At 35.6% G+C, this 19,946-nt stretch overlaps 1 protein-coding gene across 1 annotated transcript in view; it reads right to left on the minus strand.

Moving 5' to 3' along the window:
- IL1RAPL2 (interleukin 1 receptor accessory protein like 2) overlaps positions 1–19,946 on the minus strand; it is a gene marked incomplete at both ends in the record, with an annotated part of 1,085,952 nt that overhangs the window by 541,734 nt on the left and 524,272 nt on the right. The window contains one exon of the mRNA XM_080718785.1: positions 13,767–14,040. Within this exon, the coding sequence (XP_080574911.1) occupies positions 13,767–14,040 (274 nt within the window). The remainder of the gene's footprint in view (positions 1–13,766; positions 14,041–19,946) is intronic.

Below are 19,946 nucleotides of genomic sequence, written 5' to 3' on the forward strand. Positions count from 1 at the left end.
TGAGATACAACTGGTGGAGCTCTGAATATCACCTGGGGACTATGAACTAGAGATGTTGTCATTGCCCTGCAACATATGCAGTAGCAGAGATATGACTTTAGTTCGTCTCCTATTGAGAAGGATATGGACAATCACCATCAGGAATGGTGGTCAGATCCTTAGCTTGTACATTTTAGAAAAGTTGGGGTGTGTCTCTATCTCTTTAGGATGTGGTTTCCTACATCAGTACTCTTGACATTTGAAGTTGGATAGCTCTTTGTTGCTGGGGGTTGTCCAGTGCACTGTAGGCTGTTTACCAGAATCTCTAGCCTCTACCCACTAGATACAAGTGGTACCCATTGCCACTCCCTTAATTGTGACAATCCAAAATATCTCCAGATATTTCCACATGTCCTCCAAAGGGCAAAATCACCCACAGTTGACAATTTGAAGACAATAAAGTACTTAAGAGCATTATGAACAGGGGAAAAATCAAAAGAAAAAGGGAAGGAGGCTAAAAGAGACAGGAGCTGAAAAATGTCCTTGCAGCCTGGCATTTGTTTTGTTTTGTACTGAGGATTTAACACAGGGACATTCCACCTCTAAGCTATACTCCTAGCCATTTTTGTTTTGAAACATGGTGTTAAGTTTCTGAAGCTGTCCTTGAACCTGTATCTGATCCTCCTGTCTCAGCCTTCCAAGTACTAGGATCACAAGCTTACATCACCACGTCCAGCTCTGGCATTTACTTTGGATCTTCAAGCAGATCCAAGAAAGTGGGTGGGAATTAAAGAAGTGAAGTCAGTAAGGGGAACATTCTTTTTAAGGACAAAACTTGGCAGTGAAGGGATGGAGTGAAGTAGAAGAGAGAGCGAGTGTAATCCATTTTGATGGGTTTACTGGGTGGTAATTTAGGCTGATGGAGTGTGACTAAAGAAGATGAGTCTTGGGAGTGTGGCCTTAGAGACTATGCTTTTTTCCTTGAATCCCCTTGCTTGCTTGTTTTGCTTATAGTCTCCATGATGGGAGGAAAGAGACCTTGCTCTTTCCCTGTCAGTGTTTCCCCCCACCAAGCCCTGAGCTTCCCAGGTGTAACCCATCCTGACATAGACTAATACTCCAAGATATCCAAAAAGCTGTGAGAAAATGAATATTTTTCCTTCATGTTGTGTGGCCAGTTTTCTTGTATTATATCAGTGAGAATGTTAACCAAGACACCTAGGATAATATTCTATGCTGAATTACATGGGATCCTGTCTTTTGTCAGAAATCAGGAGTCCTATCATTTCCTTTTCTTTATTTAGTATTTTTCACACAGTAGGTGTTCAATAAATATTGTTTAATATATAGTTGATAACAGCTGAAATAATATTAGCTGAAAAACATCTCTTTAAAAACAAACACATGCATTTAGGAAAGAATGAGTTCTCATTTCTATTCCACTCTTTAAAAATTTCAACTTTAAGGTGAATGAAGATAAGTGGTTTCATAAAATGTGTTTATAGCCCTGCATTTATGCCATTTGATCATATAAGATTTAAATTGCCCCCCAAAGCTAGTGTGATGATAGCTTGTTCCCATTTTGCAAGGCTCAGAGAAACAGCATAGATGGAGGGAGTGGATCATTGGGAGTGATGTTTAGGGACTATACATGAAGGAGAGCTCCTCTCCCTTTCAGATTTCAGCTGCCGTGAAATAAGAGCCAAGTCCCTTCACCTACAGCCTGGCCACTGCTGCTGCCAAATCTGAGGTTTCTGCCTCAGAGCTAGCCCTACTGACTGAAACCTCTGAAATTGTGAGTCCCAATAAACCTTTCCTCCTCTCAGTTTTTGGGTATTTTGGCCTAAGGGAAGAAAACGCTGACCTAAATATCCATTGTAGCACTTTGCCCCATGCTAATGTATATGCTTATGTAACTGATTATGGGTCTTGTGACTTATATGTATGGAAGTTAGATAAAAAGGATCAGTTAAGGATATACTTCTGACATTTCTCCATCTCTTTTCTTTGGCAGAAAAAATCCTTTTAAGCATTTCTGTGTAATATTTGGAAATTAAAAAAAAATCACTAAGAGCTTCAAACTTTTAAGATAAGCAATCTCTTTTTTTGTGGTGGTGGGGATTGAACCCAGGGGCATTCTTCCTCAGAGCTACACCCCCAGCCTAATTTTTTATTCTTTATTTTTGAAACAGGATCTCAGTAAGTTAGGCCTCACTAAGGTTGGCTGAAAACTCAGATCCTTTTTCCTCAGCCTCCCAAATACTGGGATTATAACTGTGCACTACAATATCCAACTAATTGATTCTTTTTCTGAAATTATGTTTTTATTTAACCCTTAATTTTCAGGAGCTTATAATCTCTATTTCACTTGCCTGTTTTCATCTTTAATCAGTATAGTTCTTGTCTTTATCACCAGACAACACTGAGGAACCAAAATATAGAACTTCAGAACTTTATATAGGCAAGAATTAACATAAGTAATATCTTGCCTGTTGCAGTATACAAATGCAATTTCCTATAAAGAACAGATAATAAATGAGAAAAGAGTAGAACAAACTGATTATTTTTATGAATTCAGGGGTTAGACAGATCTGTTTAAGTATCAGCTTCAGTCATTTATCTTTGGACAAATTCATTTTGTTTTTGGTTCTGGCGATTGAGCCTAGGAATATTTTACCTCTGAGCTATATCCTCAGCCCTATTTTTATATTTTATTTTGAAACAGGGTCTCATTAAGTTTGTGAGGGCCTCATCAAGTCGCTGAGGCTGGCCTCCAACCTTAACCCTCCTGTCTCAGCTTCCCAAATACTGGTAATACGGATATATGTCACCATGTCTGGCTACTGGACAACTTCTTTACCCTTAATGAGTATTGGTTTTACCATCTACAATAATATGACCTACCTTGTAGGGTTATTCTGAGGATTAGCACATTGTTTATTATATACATAAGGCTTAATATTCACAGTTAGTGGTAATTGTGGTAGTAAAGTAAAAATAAGAAATAATAGATGGAGAGTTCAATCAGTGTCAATATTATCTGAGATATGTACTTTTATTGCTGTTCCCCAAGTCTTTTTGCTGTTAATAATGCCATGATTTAGGTCAAAAGCATAGGAGCCCTCCTTTATTTACCTCTTTCTCACATCTAATGCATCAGTATTTTCTGAAGCTTATCCTTCAATACATATCTAGGATCCACTCATTTATTTCCATATCTACTATCTCAATTACAATTACTATCATATCTCTCGTCAACTAATAATACAATTGCTTCCCAACTGTTGCTTTGTTTGTCCTCCTATAATCAGTTCTCACCAGGACAACAAAAGTGATATTTGTAAAACAGGAATTTGATCATGTTACCCTCAAGCTTAAACAAGCTAATACCTTTTAATTTTGTCTCTGATCTCTAATAGAAATCAGCATCTTATTCTGTTCCACAATATACGATAGGATCTGACTTCTGTTTGCCTTTCTAGACTCACCCTGGTATCATATCCCCATGGATCACATTACTCCATCCAAACTGCTCTTCTTTTTTCTTTTATTTTTTGAATATGATAAGCCTGCTTCCATTTCATAACTTTTTCATTTGCTGTTCACTCTGACTGGAAAACTCTTCCACCAAATCTTCACAGACTTCTTGCCATTCAGATCTCAGTTTGGATGTCACTTTCTCAGAGAAGCTTTTCTTGATTACTCAGTTGAAAGTGGTCTCCCAAATACTCCTGTAACCTGACTCTCTTTTATTCTCACCATAAGTATTCCTGGTATAGTGTTTGAATATTTTGCTATTTGTATTTTCCCCTGAATCGAGTATAATCTAGAATATAAGCTCTATGATAGTAGACACTAATGTCTGTGTTATTAAATACATATACTCAACACCTAAAGCAGGTGTTCAGAGTATAAGTTGGATAAGGAAATGAGTCTTAATTTTCCATGTAAAGAAAGTAAGGCATGTAGTCATACATTATCACTCCCTGGGCTAATGTTGGAATCAAAACCAATAGTTGATAGTTTGCAAACTGTGAGTTCACCGATTGAACCTGAGAAATCATATATACTGTCCAAGGTCACACAGCTAGTTGGTGATAACCTAGAATTTGAAGCCATGCAATCCACCTCCAGAAAATGTACTTTTAAGATAACAATAGTAATAATAATATAGAAAACTGCAGCAAAGTGTTAGATTTATCAGTCCTAGGTAGTGTATACCCTTCTTTAGTAACTCCTTATGGCAGATGATGCCATTATTTTCTTTTGGTTCATGACTGTGATTGGAACAATATTAGGCAATATAAATATCTAATAGATACTTTCACAGAATTTACTTTTCATGCCGGAGACTAGAGTTGTTTTATTTCTTCAGACCTCATTTTTCTGTTTTGTCATTAACAGGAAAGAAGGTAGATAACTACCAACTTACTGGAAGCTATATAATCATCCTGATGAAATACTATTTCATAATACCTTGGCTAAAAGTAAGGACCTCTGTGTTGATCATTACATCCTTCTTGGAGACTCCTATAGCCACACAAGGAATTAAGCTGAAACTAAGTGAAGTGTGCATATAGGGACACCCTTTGACCCTACTACTGAGCCTGTAAATATACTCTGTGGATAGTGGTAGACTTCCTTTAATTTACTATGTTGCCATGGAAATGTTCATTCTTCTTCTTTACTTTGATATAGATAAAACCTGAACCATTCCTGCTTTAAGATGACTGTACAACTACTTTCTCTATATATGTTGGAGTCAGAACCTACTGTTTCAAGTTTCTAAATTCAGTCCACTGGTAAATTTATATATGGACTTTTGTGGAAGGAAGAGTGAACCTAAAAATTTTAATATTGAAAAAATTCACACAAATACTCATATTTCAGGCCAGTCATGGTGGTACATGCTTGTAATACCAGTACTTGGGAGGCTGAGGCAGGAGGATCACAGGTTCACGGATAGCCTCGGCTATTTAGTGAGGCCCATTGCAAATTAGTGAGCCCCTGTTTCAAAATGAAGAATAGAAATAGGGCTGGGGGTGTGGCTCAAAGGTAGAATGCTCCTGGGTTCAATCCCCAGAACTGCAAAAAACAAAAAAAATAAAAAAAAAACAAATACTCAGATTTCAGGGCTGTCTTAAAAAAACCAGAAGATCTGGCAATATTGGACCTTTATCTTTAAGGTGTTTTAAGAGGTCAGGGAAAATATGAGGGGCCAGGAAAAAAACCTTGAAGAGTACCCAGCAGACTAGTACACATGCCAAGAGAGTATTATTATCTGGAAAACAGGTAAAGAATAATTCATCAAAAGGAAGTGATCAACTGTGCCAAATACACAGATAGATAAAGTAACATGAGGACAGAAAATTGAGCTGGGCTTTTTATTTAACATCATTGAGGTCATTGAAGACTTTTTAATAAAAGCTGTTTGGATAGAATGGGAAAGGTATAATTTTATCGGAACAGGCTTAATAGAAAATGAGTGGAGATGAATGGTGTCATATGAGTACAGACAATTCTATAGTTGATATGTGAAGAACTACACATATTTAATTTTTACAGTTTGAGTTTTGACATATGTCAACATACATGATACCATGTCCAGACCATTCTTTGAAGGAGTTCTGTTTCCATTGGGAACAGGAATGGGGGCAGCTGCTGGCAGGGGAAGTGAAGTTGAGAGGATGTTTTTATATGGCATAAAAGTTGATCTCCATGCATATCATCTGGTATCAATAAAGAATTCCATGATACATGAACAGATAGAAAAAATTCTCAGGTGATATCTTTAAGTAGGCAAATAGAGAAAGAATATAGAGCACACATGAAGTGATTGACCTATCTGTTATGCTTCTGGAATCTAGCTATAGAAAAGGGCTGCAAGGCAATTATGAATGTTCAGAGGCTAGTAGGTGGGTGGATGTAGGGGAAATTCTCTCCTGATTGCCTTAATTTTTTTCAGTGAAATAGGAAGAAATGGGAATGAGCCTATAGAGGCTTAAAGAGAGGAGGTAATATAAACTAGCCATCTAAGCATATGGCAGACTAGATGGTCTCAGACTTCACAGTAAGACTACCTGGTAGCATCGCTGATCCATTTGCATTAGATGATAATGCATCTAAAGTGAAACTTGTCAATGTTGTTATATTTTTTCCCTTCAGTGAATTTCAGCTGCAAGGATATAGACACAGCATAGATGGGCAGCTATGTTTAAGAGTGTTGTGATTTTTCACAGACAAGTAAGATGAAGATGAGACAGGGTCAAGGGAATCAAGATGGTATATATGAGAGTCATTATAATCATTGATCATTATATGCTAGGTGGGAATAGAATAAGGGATGGTGAAAAACTTGTGAGAAAATGAGCTGTAGGTCTGGGTGGGATCAATGGATTATTGGAGATGGGATATAGAAATAATGAGGTAGAAAAAGTAGATGGTGGCAAGAGAGGGTAATGCATGAAATGAGATTACAGAAGGGATTGATACAACTTCCAGAACTATAAAATGTTTCAAGTAGCCTGATACACTCATTTTATTACCTTCCTGGACCCTGAAAAGATTTTGAGTTTGAAATCGATACAAGAGGTTAGAGCCTTAATTCTTATAAAAATAAGCATAATTCAGAAAGCCACTGAATTCTATCGAATTATTCAAGAGATGAAACTAAAAGGTATATAGAAATAACAGTGCTAGCCAGTTTATCTATTACTATATGAAATAAGCTATTATTTTATGGTTATAAAATATTAACAATTCTTACAAAGCACATAATCTTGCTAACTAAACATTTACTTCTTATCTATAAGCAAACTGAATGATCTTGAAATTACATAAGTAATGTACAATAGGATGGTTATGTTTCTGAATATCATATGCTAATGTACAACAATAAGGTTATATTTTTAAATTGTAACTAATTTACTGTTAATGAAATTAAAATAAAGCACAACTGCCACTTTTTTGCTATTTTCAGTTATATATAATTTTATAAACAAATAAATTATCAAATTTTGAAAGCTTAAAAATAATTTTGTCATGTTAGACATGTGTTCTTTTATGTATAATTGCTACCAAAAATAATGAAATCAGGGACTCCTGCTTATCTGAAAAATAGATGTAAAAATAACTAATTGCATTTCATTTTAGCTTATACAGACCAAAGACATCAGAGTTAAATGTCTCAAGCTCATGCTGTACAATCTTGATCTTTTCTGGGGTCAATTAATTCTATAAGAACAAGGCTTTTATTTTTCCAATAAGAAACTATCTGCTCTCCTGGAAATTGCAACCCAGGCAACCAACTTGTTGATGCTTAACTTTTCAAGGATCAATAGTTAGGTTAGAATTGAATTATGAGAAATATTTCATGATCTTGGTAACTATGGTGGGGAGTTGAGGTAGGGAAGTGGAAGATGATAAGAACTATTTCAAAGTGTCTGAGTTAGACTAGAACACTTATGTTTTTTGCCAAAGGCACATGTTACCTTGCAATATAGCATGAAGTGAATCCCAGAGTATATATTCAATGAATTTTTGTTGATTGGAATATGAGAACTTACTCATGTATGTTACATATGCATTAATAGATCAGGATCATTTAAGAGTAAAACACAATCAAAATTTTATTTTCAAGCCTGGCATGGTGGCGTACGTTTGTCATCCCAGTACTTGGAAGGTTATCAGCAAGCCTCAGCTAAGTAGTGAGGCCCTCCACAACCTAGTGAGACATGGTTTCAAAATAAAGAGTAAAATAGGGCTGGGGGTGCAGCTCTGAGGTAGAATGCTTCTGAGTTCAATCCCCAGTAACACAAAAAAAATTCACTTTGATTTATTTATTCTTTTTATTATGGAATATTTCAAACATGTACTGTAAATAAAAAGGATAATATTCAATGAACCCTAATTTACCCATTATATAGTTTCAAAAAGTAGTAAGATGCTACACTTCTTCTCTAAGTATATCCACAACCCTTAGTTTCACTGGTCATGTTTTGCTGGAGGAATAATCATTCAAGAATGATTTGATAAGTCACATTTGAATAAGCAAAGCAAATGTCATGTCTCCTGGTTGTATAAATACACTAAGGAATTCTTTGGAAAGAGTTTGTGAAACATTTAGATTTAAGAACCTCATTTGTTTCAATGGTTATTTAAAAGCAAAACTATTTGAATTACGCTTTTATTTAATAAATGGTTTCCTTGTTCTATTTACCTCCTTGGAGAGGTAAATTGTCATAATGGACTTGAACCTCTAACTGGTTATCCATCCTTGGTCATTGTTATCCGCAAGAATGCAGACTTCTACAGATGTTTAACTATATCTAATCATTCTTTTCCATATCCATGAATTCAATTCAGGATTATAGAACTAAATATTCATCAATACTTAAATTATCCTTACTCCAAATTATTGAGAGTGATATATATGGGGTTTTGTGAAACTAGATTTCTGTCATCATTTTAATCCACTAAGCACCTTCAGTGAAGGGATTGAGGCTGAGAAAAGGACAAACAGGAATTCTTCAATTGGCTTTGCCTCTCAAAATATGACTTAATCCTCTATTACTAACTCAATAACATGCTGAAAAATTCATCTAATTGCTCTTGATACTAGCAAGAGAAAAAATTTTAAGTTAGGCATGGTGGCACACAATTGTAATCCCTGCATTTGGGAGGCTGAGACAGGAAGGTGGTGGTTCGCGGCCAGCCTTAGCTACTTAGTAAGGCCCTCCTCAACTCAATGAGACCCTGTTTCAAAATAAAGAATAAAAAATAAGGCTACGGGTGTAGCTTGGAGGTAGAATGCCCCTGACTTCTAACCCTAGTACTGCAAAAAAAATTTAAATGAGCAATTCATTACTGAACGTCATAAACGGTAACCTTCTTGCTTTGATTCAGGTGGTTGGAGAATATTACCAAACATTTCATATATATTTATATTAATGTATGTATGTATGTATATATATATATATACATATATACATACATATACACACAGAGTAAAATGAAATCAATAGAGTAATTTCTAATGAGGCCAAGAAAGCATAGAAAAATTATGATTACCTTAAAGTGGTATCAAGTTGGGAATTTTAGGTAAATATTGTTACATAAGATCATTTTTTACAAAAATTTTACCCTTGGCAATTACATAAAACCACTTATATAGACCAAATTTCTCACTTGAAATATATTCAAAGTCAGTGGCTACTATTGTATCAGAAAGGTTTATTATTTTATATGCTTTCATTGGTACATTATAGTCTCATATCATAATGTAAATCAGTGATAGTGACATACATACACACAGAAAGGTTAATAATTCACAGCAAATGCAAGCCATAATAGAATAGATTTCTATGTCTCTGAGTTTATAAGACTCTTTGCTTCCATTTTATGTCTCACCCATATTTTATGTAGTATTACTGTTCTTATTAAATATTTTGATTCCAGGTTGAATTATTAGTAGAAAATATTACTGTACATTTTTTTTTGAAACAGAGTCTTGTGAAATTGCTTCGAATGGCCTCAAACTCCTGTCCTTGAGTCATTCTACCTTGGCCTCTCAACCAGCTAGGAATTCAGATGTGCACCAACACCCTGGTATATTGTACCTTTTTTAAAATTCATGTTAACATGACAGATTATTCTTTTATATTCTTTGATTTAATTTTTGGTATATACACAAGTGCAAGCCTATCCTTCTATATGGTATTTAAAATATCCAAATTCAAAGTTATATATTGATTATAATCTGCTTAAGACTTTAAATTGCCAACTGCATAAGATACTTTTAATTACTAACATAATTGTGCAAACTAATGGGTTTCATTGAGGCCTTTCCATACATGCACATGTTGAGCTTTGAATGTCTGCTCTCCCATATTCTAATAGCCCCTTTTCCCCTACCCTGAGCCCTTTCCCAATTCCTAATTGTCTCCATCTTTTACTTTCAGATAATATTATATTGCTTTATTATTATTATTGCTGTTATTTCTTCCTTTAAAACAATGGTTCTTACATCTTGTTTTCCCTTACCAAGGCATTCATGATAGATAGTGTGCAGACGTTCCATCCAACCTCAATCAGTTCCCATTGCTCTTTAAGGCCTGTTGCCTAAATAAAAGAACTCACCAGTTATGCTGATATTTAAGCCTCTGTTGAGAAGACTGTAATCCTTTTCTTTTCTTCTGATCTATATATGAGTTGAGAACCACTGACTCAAATGGTATCTATAACCACAAGGTTGATCTGATATGTACTTCAAAGAGAAGGTCACTTATAGGAATCAACTTCAGTGACAATGGGAAGTTCTATTACATCAGAGTATCCCTACACTATCTATGGACTTCTGCATGAAATAGGTTTTATTCAAAAATAAAAAATCTGCTAAGTTGACCTAGAAGCAACAACACTCTAGTATCACTGAATATACCTACCACTCAAATCTTGATTTTGAATGTCATTATCTATTAAAATGAATTATGGCTCTTGGAAAAAGTGTTAATTCTAAGTTTGGGGAAGGAAATAAACAGTATAAGCCAGGATTACTTTTTAATAATGTAAGAAAACGCTAAAAAGAGCAAAACAAACTCACAATGATGGAGTTATATCAAAGGGACAAATAAGCCAATTGAAACCGCTTCCAATGGGCAAATGTGAGAAAATTTGAGTAAGAAAAGTAAAACTGCATTACAACCCAGTGTAAAATATCAATATCAATGAGTCTATACTAATTAAAATAAACTACTGAGCTGGGCATGGCAGTACATGCTTGGAATCCCAGTACTTGGAAAGCTGAGACAGGAGGATCATGGCCAGCCTCAGCTACTTAGTGAGGCCTCCCTGTCTACTTAATGAGACCCTGTTTCAAAATAAAGAATAAAAATAGGTCTGGATGTGCATCTCAGGTAAAATTCCCCTGAGTTCAATCCTCAGTTCTGCAAAATAAAATACTAAATAAATAAACAAACAAACAAACAAGGAAACTACTGAATATATGCATACATACATAAATGGGAAGAAAAAAAATACGAAAGATTTATAAATAATTTATGTAGATTTTTCACCATGAAGAAGGTAGAACACAACTCTACTCCTTAGGTGTGAAGTATGAATAAAGACACAACTCTACTCCTTAGGTGTGAAGTATGAATAAAGACATTCTTCCAAAGACTACAATATGGAAAGGAATGAAAAAAGAGAAACTTAGAATAGAGACAGGCAAACACTCTTTCAAGCCAGGTGATCAAGTTCAGTATCAACAGCAATAAGTCATATTGATCCTTTGTACCCTCGATATGATATGATGAGAATGGTATTTTACCTCTGTGAACTTCTTCCACAAAATACATTATCACAGTCTAGCCATGAGAGAAATATCCAATAAATTTCTATTGCCAGATAGCACACAATGCTTCTGACCAGTATACTTCAAAATTTCAAGGTTATCCAAAACAAGAAAAACTGAGGAACTGCCACAGCCAAGAAGAGCTGAAAAGACATATGACAACTAAATGGAATATGGTATTACAGATGGGATCCTGAAACAGAAAAGGGACATTAAGGAAAAACTGAGGAAATAGGAATAAAGTATAAACTTTAGTTTAAAATATGACATTGTTACATTGTTTTGTTGGCTGGTTAATTATAACAAATTACTATAATGATATAGGATAATAATAAGAGTAGAGGGTATATAGAAACTCTGTACTATTATAACAATAATTTTGCAAGTCTATTTTAAAAATTGAAATTTTATTTAAATACAAATAGGAGAATTTTATTAAAGCACTTTTGTAGGCAAAGTTATGTAAACAAATTGTATTTTCTTCAATAGAGAAATTATTGCTTACATTGTGATATAAAGAATATTAAGTGCTGGGTGTCGTGGTATACTCTTGTAATCCCAGTACTTGGGAGGCTGAAACAGGAGGACCACAGGTTTGAGAACAGCCTCAGCAAGTGGTGAGATTCTCATCAAACTAGTGAGACCCTGTTTCAAAATTAAAACAAAAATAGTGCTAGAGGTATAGCTCAGAGATATAATGCTCTTGAGTTTAACCCCAGTACTGCAAAAAAAGACTATTAAGCAACACAGAATATTATACACTGACTGAAAAATAATATATGAGTCTCTATCAGTTGATTTGGAGAGATTTCCATTAAGTAATTTTACTAAGAAAATGTAGCAAAATATACAACTCTCCTTTTACTTAGTAAAACAAAGAGAAGAAAATCTCATTTAAAATGTTTGTGTGATTTAAAAAGTAGGCAAAGTGTATGTAAAGTCTACATTAAGTTGTTAGCATTTCCAAGAATAGGAGAATAGGATACAGGGAAAAAGAGAAAAGAGGAGAGGTAGCAAGACTGAGGGAATAAGGAGGACAGAAGAATAATTATTTCATTAATTTGTCATAAGTTTATTACCTGAATATAGTGAATTATTGCTTTGCAAATAAACTTTAACTTTATGAAGGCAACACACAAAAACCAAATCAAGATAGGGGGAAGAAAGGAGATAATTTTGATTGTCAGACTTTAGTAAAGCTGAGGTGTCTATGGGTGCTAACAAGGAAAGAATGATAACACACTGAATAAAACAGTGTCAGTCACTAAAGCTGAATTCTGACTGCTTCTCAATTTTTCCAAGAGCTGCCCAAGAAGAAGGTATTGCTTATCACTAAAGGTGTGATGAAAATAATTGATGCTTCTGACAAAATCCTGGGGATTTTACTACCTCAAAGAGAAACTGAATTCACCATTTGTTCTCACGACACATTCCCCCACACACAGACCCAAGTGAATGTTAAGGCCTCAAGATTTTCAATTTACACACCACCTTGTTCTCTTGGCCTTTAGAACAATGAGGCCTCACCAGGGATTTCTAAGTGCTTTTGATGAAGAAGTAGCTTAGCTTTGGCATCAAAGTTCACAGAAGACAAAAATAGGAAGGGTCTGTATTTCCAAGAAGTTAAAATCAAATAGTAGTGTGCAGATCCCTGGTGAGCCAGATCAGAGACTCAAAATGGCAGAATTGAAAGGTGATTTAAAGGTCATCTCAGCTACCTACTCCAATATCTAATCCAGTCTCTGAGATGCTACATCCTAGATTCTAGCAGTGAGGTGGAGGGGGAAATGGAGGCATATTGTGGAATCCCTATGGATAGAACATATTGCTTTTTAGTAAACTTCTTGCAAGCAAGAATTATTTCTGTGATAATCTTCCCAGTATACTACCTAGAAACTAAGATGACTATGTATATAAACACATAGAGTTCTATGTTAAATATTTAGGCACAGTGAAAGTAAACTCACATTGCAAATTCTACAAAGGATATTAGCAGTAGTGTATTGCTTAGATATCTCCCAGCAGTATTGGAATCTATTTTTCATGAACAAGAAAGGCAAGACCTTGGCCTAAATGACATTTGAAGTCATTTTTATGGCCAGATGTCAAGACCACCAAGCCAATTGGCTCTACAGAAAAACAACCATTAATATAAGACCCTGGGGGCAGGGGTGGAGTTGGGAAATAAATGAGTCACAAAATTTTCTAAATTTAATAAGCACACACAGAAAAATGGGAGTCTGAATTTATGACAATCTGATAAGAATCTCCTACGTAATTCCAAAAAAATAATTGGAATTGAATTTGCTGAAGTTCTACATGCACTGCAGTCTTTCAAGAACATATCTGCTGTACAATGTGGGGCATACCTGAATAGATTCCAATTTCAATCAAAAGACTATCAGACTGAGCAGTATGGTCACATGACACTCACCTTAAAACACAAGTGTAGAATCCACTGTCTTGTGCTTCAGCTGAGTGAAACCATATTGAATCTTCCTCTTTGCTCATCCTGACCTCTGAAAAGATGATGGGCTCTTCCAAATCACCTTTGTTTTTGTACCACATAAGCCTGAGCCCAGTACTCTGTGCCATGCTATAGTTGGTGCGAATATAACTGTAGAAAAGGGCACATTTCACTCGGACTGGTTCACCTGCCAAAGCCATGTATGTCTTGAGATCCACTGACCAATCGATGCAGCCATCCACTGAAAGAAAACCAGATGAAGCATGAGATTCAATGAGTATTGTTGATAATAATGGTAAGAATAGTGATCATTGTCAACATGTTCTGAGGACTTTCTGAGACAGGTACTGATTCAAGTGTTTTACAGAGATCATTCAATCTTCTCAGTGAACCTATGAGAACAGTATCTTGCTTAAACTTTAGCTACCAAAGTCCCTACTCTAGCTCTGTGCCTTTGGAATTTTTTCAAACAATTACAGCAGCCTCTAAACAACTGCAGTAGCCTCTAGCTTGGAGTAGACCAGATTCTCCAAGGAGTTTCAGAACTTATCCCACAGGGTTGTCCTGGGGCCCCATGGCTAAGTCCCAATTCCAGCAGAGTGGCTTGTCATGTGAATTGCTTTTGCTAGCCATGCAGTATTTCCACTGTGGGATAATGTGGAATTGGGCTGCTAGAATGGCATACTGGTTTTAAGTGATTAAAATTGTTTATTAAACAGGAGCCCACAAAACAAATATTTCCACAAGGCCCCTGCATATCCTGGGAACAGACCTGAGACTAACACTGGTACTCTTTATTTTACAGATGAAGGTAGTGATACTCAGAGAAGTTAAATAACATTCCCAAGGTGGCAAAGGTAATAAGTGGTAGAAAACCATTCTCTGGTTTCAGGAACTATATTCTTAACCTCTATCCTATATTGTTTATACCTATAATTGTGACAAGAACCATTGTGTAATTTATTTTCCTTTGAGAAAGTAATGCTGGGGTTAGAAGCAGTGGTCACCAAAAATGATTATTTGCTATTATATACATGCCACTTTTCCATGGTATGATCTATTAATAGTAGATATTTAATCACAGGTCAATTTCTCTTTATACCTTTAGGACTCCCTTGCTACTTAGCTGGTATGTACTCATGAGAATATATCAAATTAATATCAGCTTTAATAAAATATTAGGTGGGTAAAGCTACCATTAAAAATATCTATAGTAAATTCCCTCTTTACCAAAAGGGATATAAATGAGACACTATAGCTAATTTAATAGTATAGTCAATATAATTAGCATATATATTCTACCTCTGATTGCTTATTTTCAAAGAATTTCATCAAATTATGCTACATCATTTTATGTTACTTGATTACACATTAAAAATAATAGTTTCATAAAATGTATAAACATTTCCATTTTAAAATTACATATTTTGCTTGAAATTTTTTGAACTTATCTGCTTCCTTTTTTAGATATTGAGAACTCTTGTAACCCAGTGTATTTAATCTTTTAACCTCTGTTGACAGGAAGCTCAGAGATAATTGCAGTGTTCAAGTGTAATAGCTATCATACCTCAGTATTTCACTTTCTATGTATGAACTAGGGCTCAAGGACACCCAGGGAAAGGGTGCCTGGATAGACTTTAGGTTGTTCGCAAAATAATGTGACTATTTGCATAGGAATACTTTTCTGGGGAGATTACAGCTCTTTATCAGATCTTCAAAGTGGTTTATGGCCCAAGAATTTTTTTGAACTCTATGGTTTCCGATCTCTTTTTGACTTTATCTTTCTCTGCCTTTCTATATATGAGTTTTTATTATGAGCTTTCTAATCTCATACTGGAGTGTGTGAGGTAGTCATTGGAAGTAAATACTAAACAAATAAAAAAAATTTTAAATCACATTAAATTTATATCGCAAGGCATTTAAACATTCTTGGAGAATTTACAGGTACCACACTCATTACTAAGGATTTTGATGATAAATGTTCACTTTTTAATTTATTTCCTGGAGATTGAATCCAGGAGAATTCTACTTCCAAGCTATGCCCTCAACCCTTCTAATTTTTATTTTGAACCAGGGTCTTGCTAGGCTACTGAGAGTCTCGCTAAATTTTGAGGCTGAGCTTGAGCTTGCATTCCTTCTGTCTCAGCCTCCCAAGTAATAGGATTACAGATGTGCACCACTGCACCTAGATCATTGAGTTAAGAGATTTGAAAAGTCGGGTGCAAAGCCAGCATGAAGGGGATGAACATCTCGAATTTAAGAGAGAAGATCTAAGAGATGTTAAGAGGGGTCTCCAGAAGGCAAGAAATAAAAGGCCATCTATCACTGGCACATACTAAGTCCCGTCAGAGGTCACAAAAGCAAATTGCTTTTGAGCAATGAGGAATTTGTAATAACATGTCACATTTTCAGAGCTTTTTACATGTTGACTCTATACATATGTGACAAATAACGGAATGAAAATATCTGTGATGCAGTTGACAAAGGTACAGGCTATCGCAAGTTTGGTGACATAGTGGAACTGGGGAGTCTGCCCCATGAGGAAGCCAAACTGTGAGCTCGACCTCATCAGCACAAGCCTCCACCCCTTGGAGCCATCCAATCCTATTTTGTTCACAACTCCAGTGGCAGCTGTGGCAAAAGAATCCCAAGAGAGCTCCTGAGAAGAGTGTTCCCAGATATATCTGCTTCTCTCACAGCGATTTAATAACAGGGTCTCACTGATCTGCCAAAAGTGTAAACAGAGGCATTGCAGGAAGGGAGAAACTTTTTCCTCCAAATAGTGAAAGTTGGCACTTTACACTTTACCCCCAATGGTAAGATTCTGTCAAATACACTGGAAGTCCAACTGAGTGCATTCCTGCTCTCTGGTTAATAAACATTTAGCATAGTTATGAATATTTCTGTTCCTCCATTGAAAAATACCTCCTATGGCTGAGGGAGTAGCTCAGTGGTAGAAAACTTGCCTAACATTAGCAAGGCCTATAGATAAAATAAACTTCCATTTGATTTCAGTGTGGCTAGTGTGGTCTAACTAGCGATTATAAAAATAATACATTATCCATTCTCTGTTCATTCTTGTCTTATGAATAAGCAAAAGAAGAGTTGTATTTCTTTAGATTTTCACCTCTACTCCCTTGATTCATATTTCTATAAGGCTCACAAAATTCACTCTTGCATTACTGTTGTTGGCACAAAATGTTCTAATATCTGAGCTCTACAAAATGATTATAATGAAGAAAAAAAGGCCACTTAAAAAACAGATCTCGATTTTTTTTTCTGTACTGGGGATTAAACCCAGGAGCATTCTACCTCTGAGCTATACACCCAGCCCTATTTTTATTCTTTATTTTGAAACAGGGTTTCACTGAGTTGCAGAGGACCTCACTAAGTATCTGAGGCTGTGTGCACACCTGTGAATCTCCTGTCTCGGCCTCCCAAGTACTAGGATTGTAAGCATGTGCTACCACTCCTGGCCAAGTTTCAATTTTAATTATTTTCATTCTAATCTGTAAAACATGTGTTCTTAGGGAGCTTGGAATAAAGATTCAAAAGTAGGAGTGTATAAAATATATAAAAGGACATGGTAACATCCATGCAACTTATGTTTGCCATAAGGAGATTTCTAGTAGTGAAAACTAGTGCAGACCCCTGTAAAGTAGTACCCTGGAAGACCCCAGCAAACCCATTTAGTCTTTTTGTAGCAAATAAGCCTTCTGATTTTCCTCAATAAAACCAGGAGAACAAATTCTGCCATACCTACTTGCTGTAAAAATAAAACCTTGTGAAAATCCTATAAACTCCTTGAAGAGGAGATAATCTTATTATCAACAAGTATTATAATACTATTTAGGGAAAAAGGACTATTGAATATAGTAAAATTAGACTCTAATAGCCATGTACATTATAATTATTTTTCTGGAGGATAAGATATACAGATGTGTACAGAATTCTAATTTTGAATTTTTGCCCCAAATTAGGTAAAAAGGCACATGAGAAAATATGCAAACTCCAGACACTTTGATGATGCTTGTTATAATTTACTTGCTTCAGATATTCTTCATACTAGTTTATCATGTGTTTGGCATTGAAAAATTTATTTTTTAAACCAGGAATTTTTTTGTGGGGGAGTGAACTATGTCAGCCTTATTCCACTCATTTTTACCAACAGCTCTTTGTGAATCTATAGGGCAATTGTTGGGGGCAATTCATGAAATTACCACTAGAGGGCGAGCTGCCCAAGTTTTTGTACAACACAGGATTTCCCTGCCTAACTTTTAAAACTAAGAATTTGTTATTGACCAACTGCTGGTTGCTGGGGAGGAATCACAATACACCTATGGGGATGAAACATTGTGGATGATTGAGGGAGCCAAAAATTGAGAACGAAGTAGAGATCGTGATCAAAGGGAGGAACCAGGCTACATATGTGTGTGACTCAGCACATAAAGGTGCTATAACACAAGAACAGCTAAGGGGAGTATATTGAGTCCTTTTCTATAGGACAGCTAGGCATCCTGCCAAGTGTTTTGCATGAATGTCTCCACTTGATTCTTATGTTAACTCTGGAAAGGGAGGTATTCTTATTATTCCCATTTTACTGATGAGAAAACAAACGCTCAGAAAGTTAAGTGACTTCCTCAAGGTCACTCAAGTTGTGGTGGTATAACTCGAGGTAAGTTGGACTCAAGAACTTATATTCTTAATCATTGTGTTCCATATTGTGCCCCCTTTTTCTCAACTCATAAACCAGTAAAGATTGAAATTTGCTTGGTGCTATACAAATTGTCATATGTATTCCGTGAGCAGTAGAGTAAATCTTTCCAGCTGGGTGATATTTTATCCCTAAATAATAGCCATCATGGGAATAATAGCCATCAAATAATGTGTGTTAATTATTTATCTATGAATTAAAATTATTTTTAAAGTATTGAATTATTAATAATTCACATATTTGATGTAACTCCAAAGGTCATATCTAAACCTTGAATAAATTTTATTTGACCCATATAAATATATTTAATATTAAATATATAAAGCTATCAACTAATTCTTGCCATTACACTCAAGGATGAAAGTTGTATGTTTATCGTAGCATTTGTACTAATTATATATAGTATACTTATTGAACATAATATTATCATCCCTATTCTTAATATTTTAACTTGGAAGTTGAGTGCCTTCTATTTCTGCCTCATACATCTTCCCACCTAATGAGAAGTGTTTTTTATTTATATCCATCATAGTGGACTCTGCCTGTCTCAAATGGACATTCAAAAAGCATGACCAAGTCAAACTCTCAAAGTGAATAGACTGTATACTTATTGCTAAACCTGTGCTTTATTGTTCCAGCCTAGAATTATGCACAATGCTATTTGCCATGTTTTAGAAAAATAAAATTGTATCCATAGAAAAAATAGACTGATTTTTACATTTCATCTGTGCATCAGTATTAATCAGTAGAAAAAATTCCTTGCTTCAGCTCTATACATACAATGAATGAATGTTGCATCAGGTTCTAAAAGCATCTTTCCATTTTTTCTGAATTGGATTGTATGCTTCTCTTTCACACTTTTAGCCCCTACTATTCATCAATGGGAAAGTTCTGCCTAAATGAAGTCCTTCATTTCATTTCAACCTAGTTATTACACTTAATAATGGCCTGACAGCCATCTTCATTTCCCGCTCATTATAGGATTTGTGCAATGCTTTGTCAAGATTGTTCTTTTGATCTTTATCCAATGAATGAGCCTCAGTAATATTGTGGAGGTGAAGCCATGGTGAGGCATTACAACCAACTCCTCAACTCCTGATTACCTGTGTCCTGATGAGTCCCGTTGGGAATTGGCCACTAGCCAGGAGCTCTTCTCAGATGCACAGATGTTAATGCAAAGGCAGGGGCATCAAATATGCTTGTGAGAGACAGGATATAAGCACTATCCGCCAGCCCCTCTTGCAGGCTTTCTGCTGCCTCCTCAAATCCACAATGCTTGGCAGTGATCTGCTTTACTGTGCCAAATCTGCTTTGCCTTCCATATAACCTATCATCCAAGCCAAAAACTTTTGGGAGTCATCCCTAAATCTTGCCTTTTCCTTCCTAGTGACCTCTCCCTATTCTTCCCATCAGACATTAAGCCTTGATATCTG

This window comes from Muscardinus avellanarius (assembly GCF_963383645.1).
Source record: "Muscardinus avellanarius genome assembly, chromosome: X".
Classification (NCBI taxonomy): Eukaryota; Metazoa; Chordata; class Mammalia; order Rodentia; family Gliridae; genus Muscardinus; species Muscardinus avellanarius.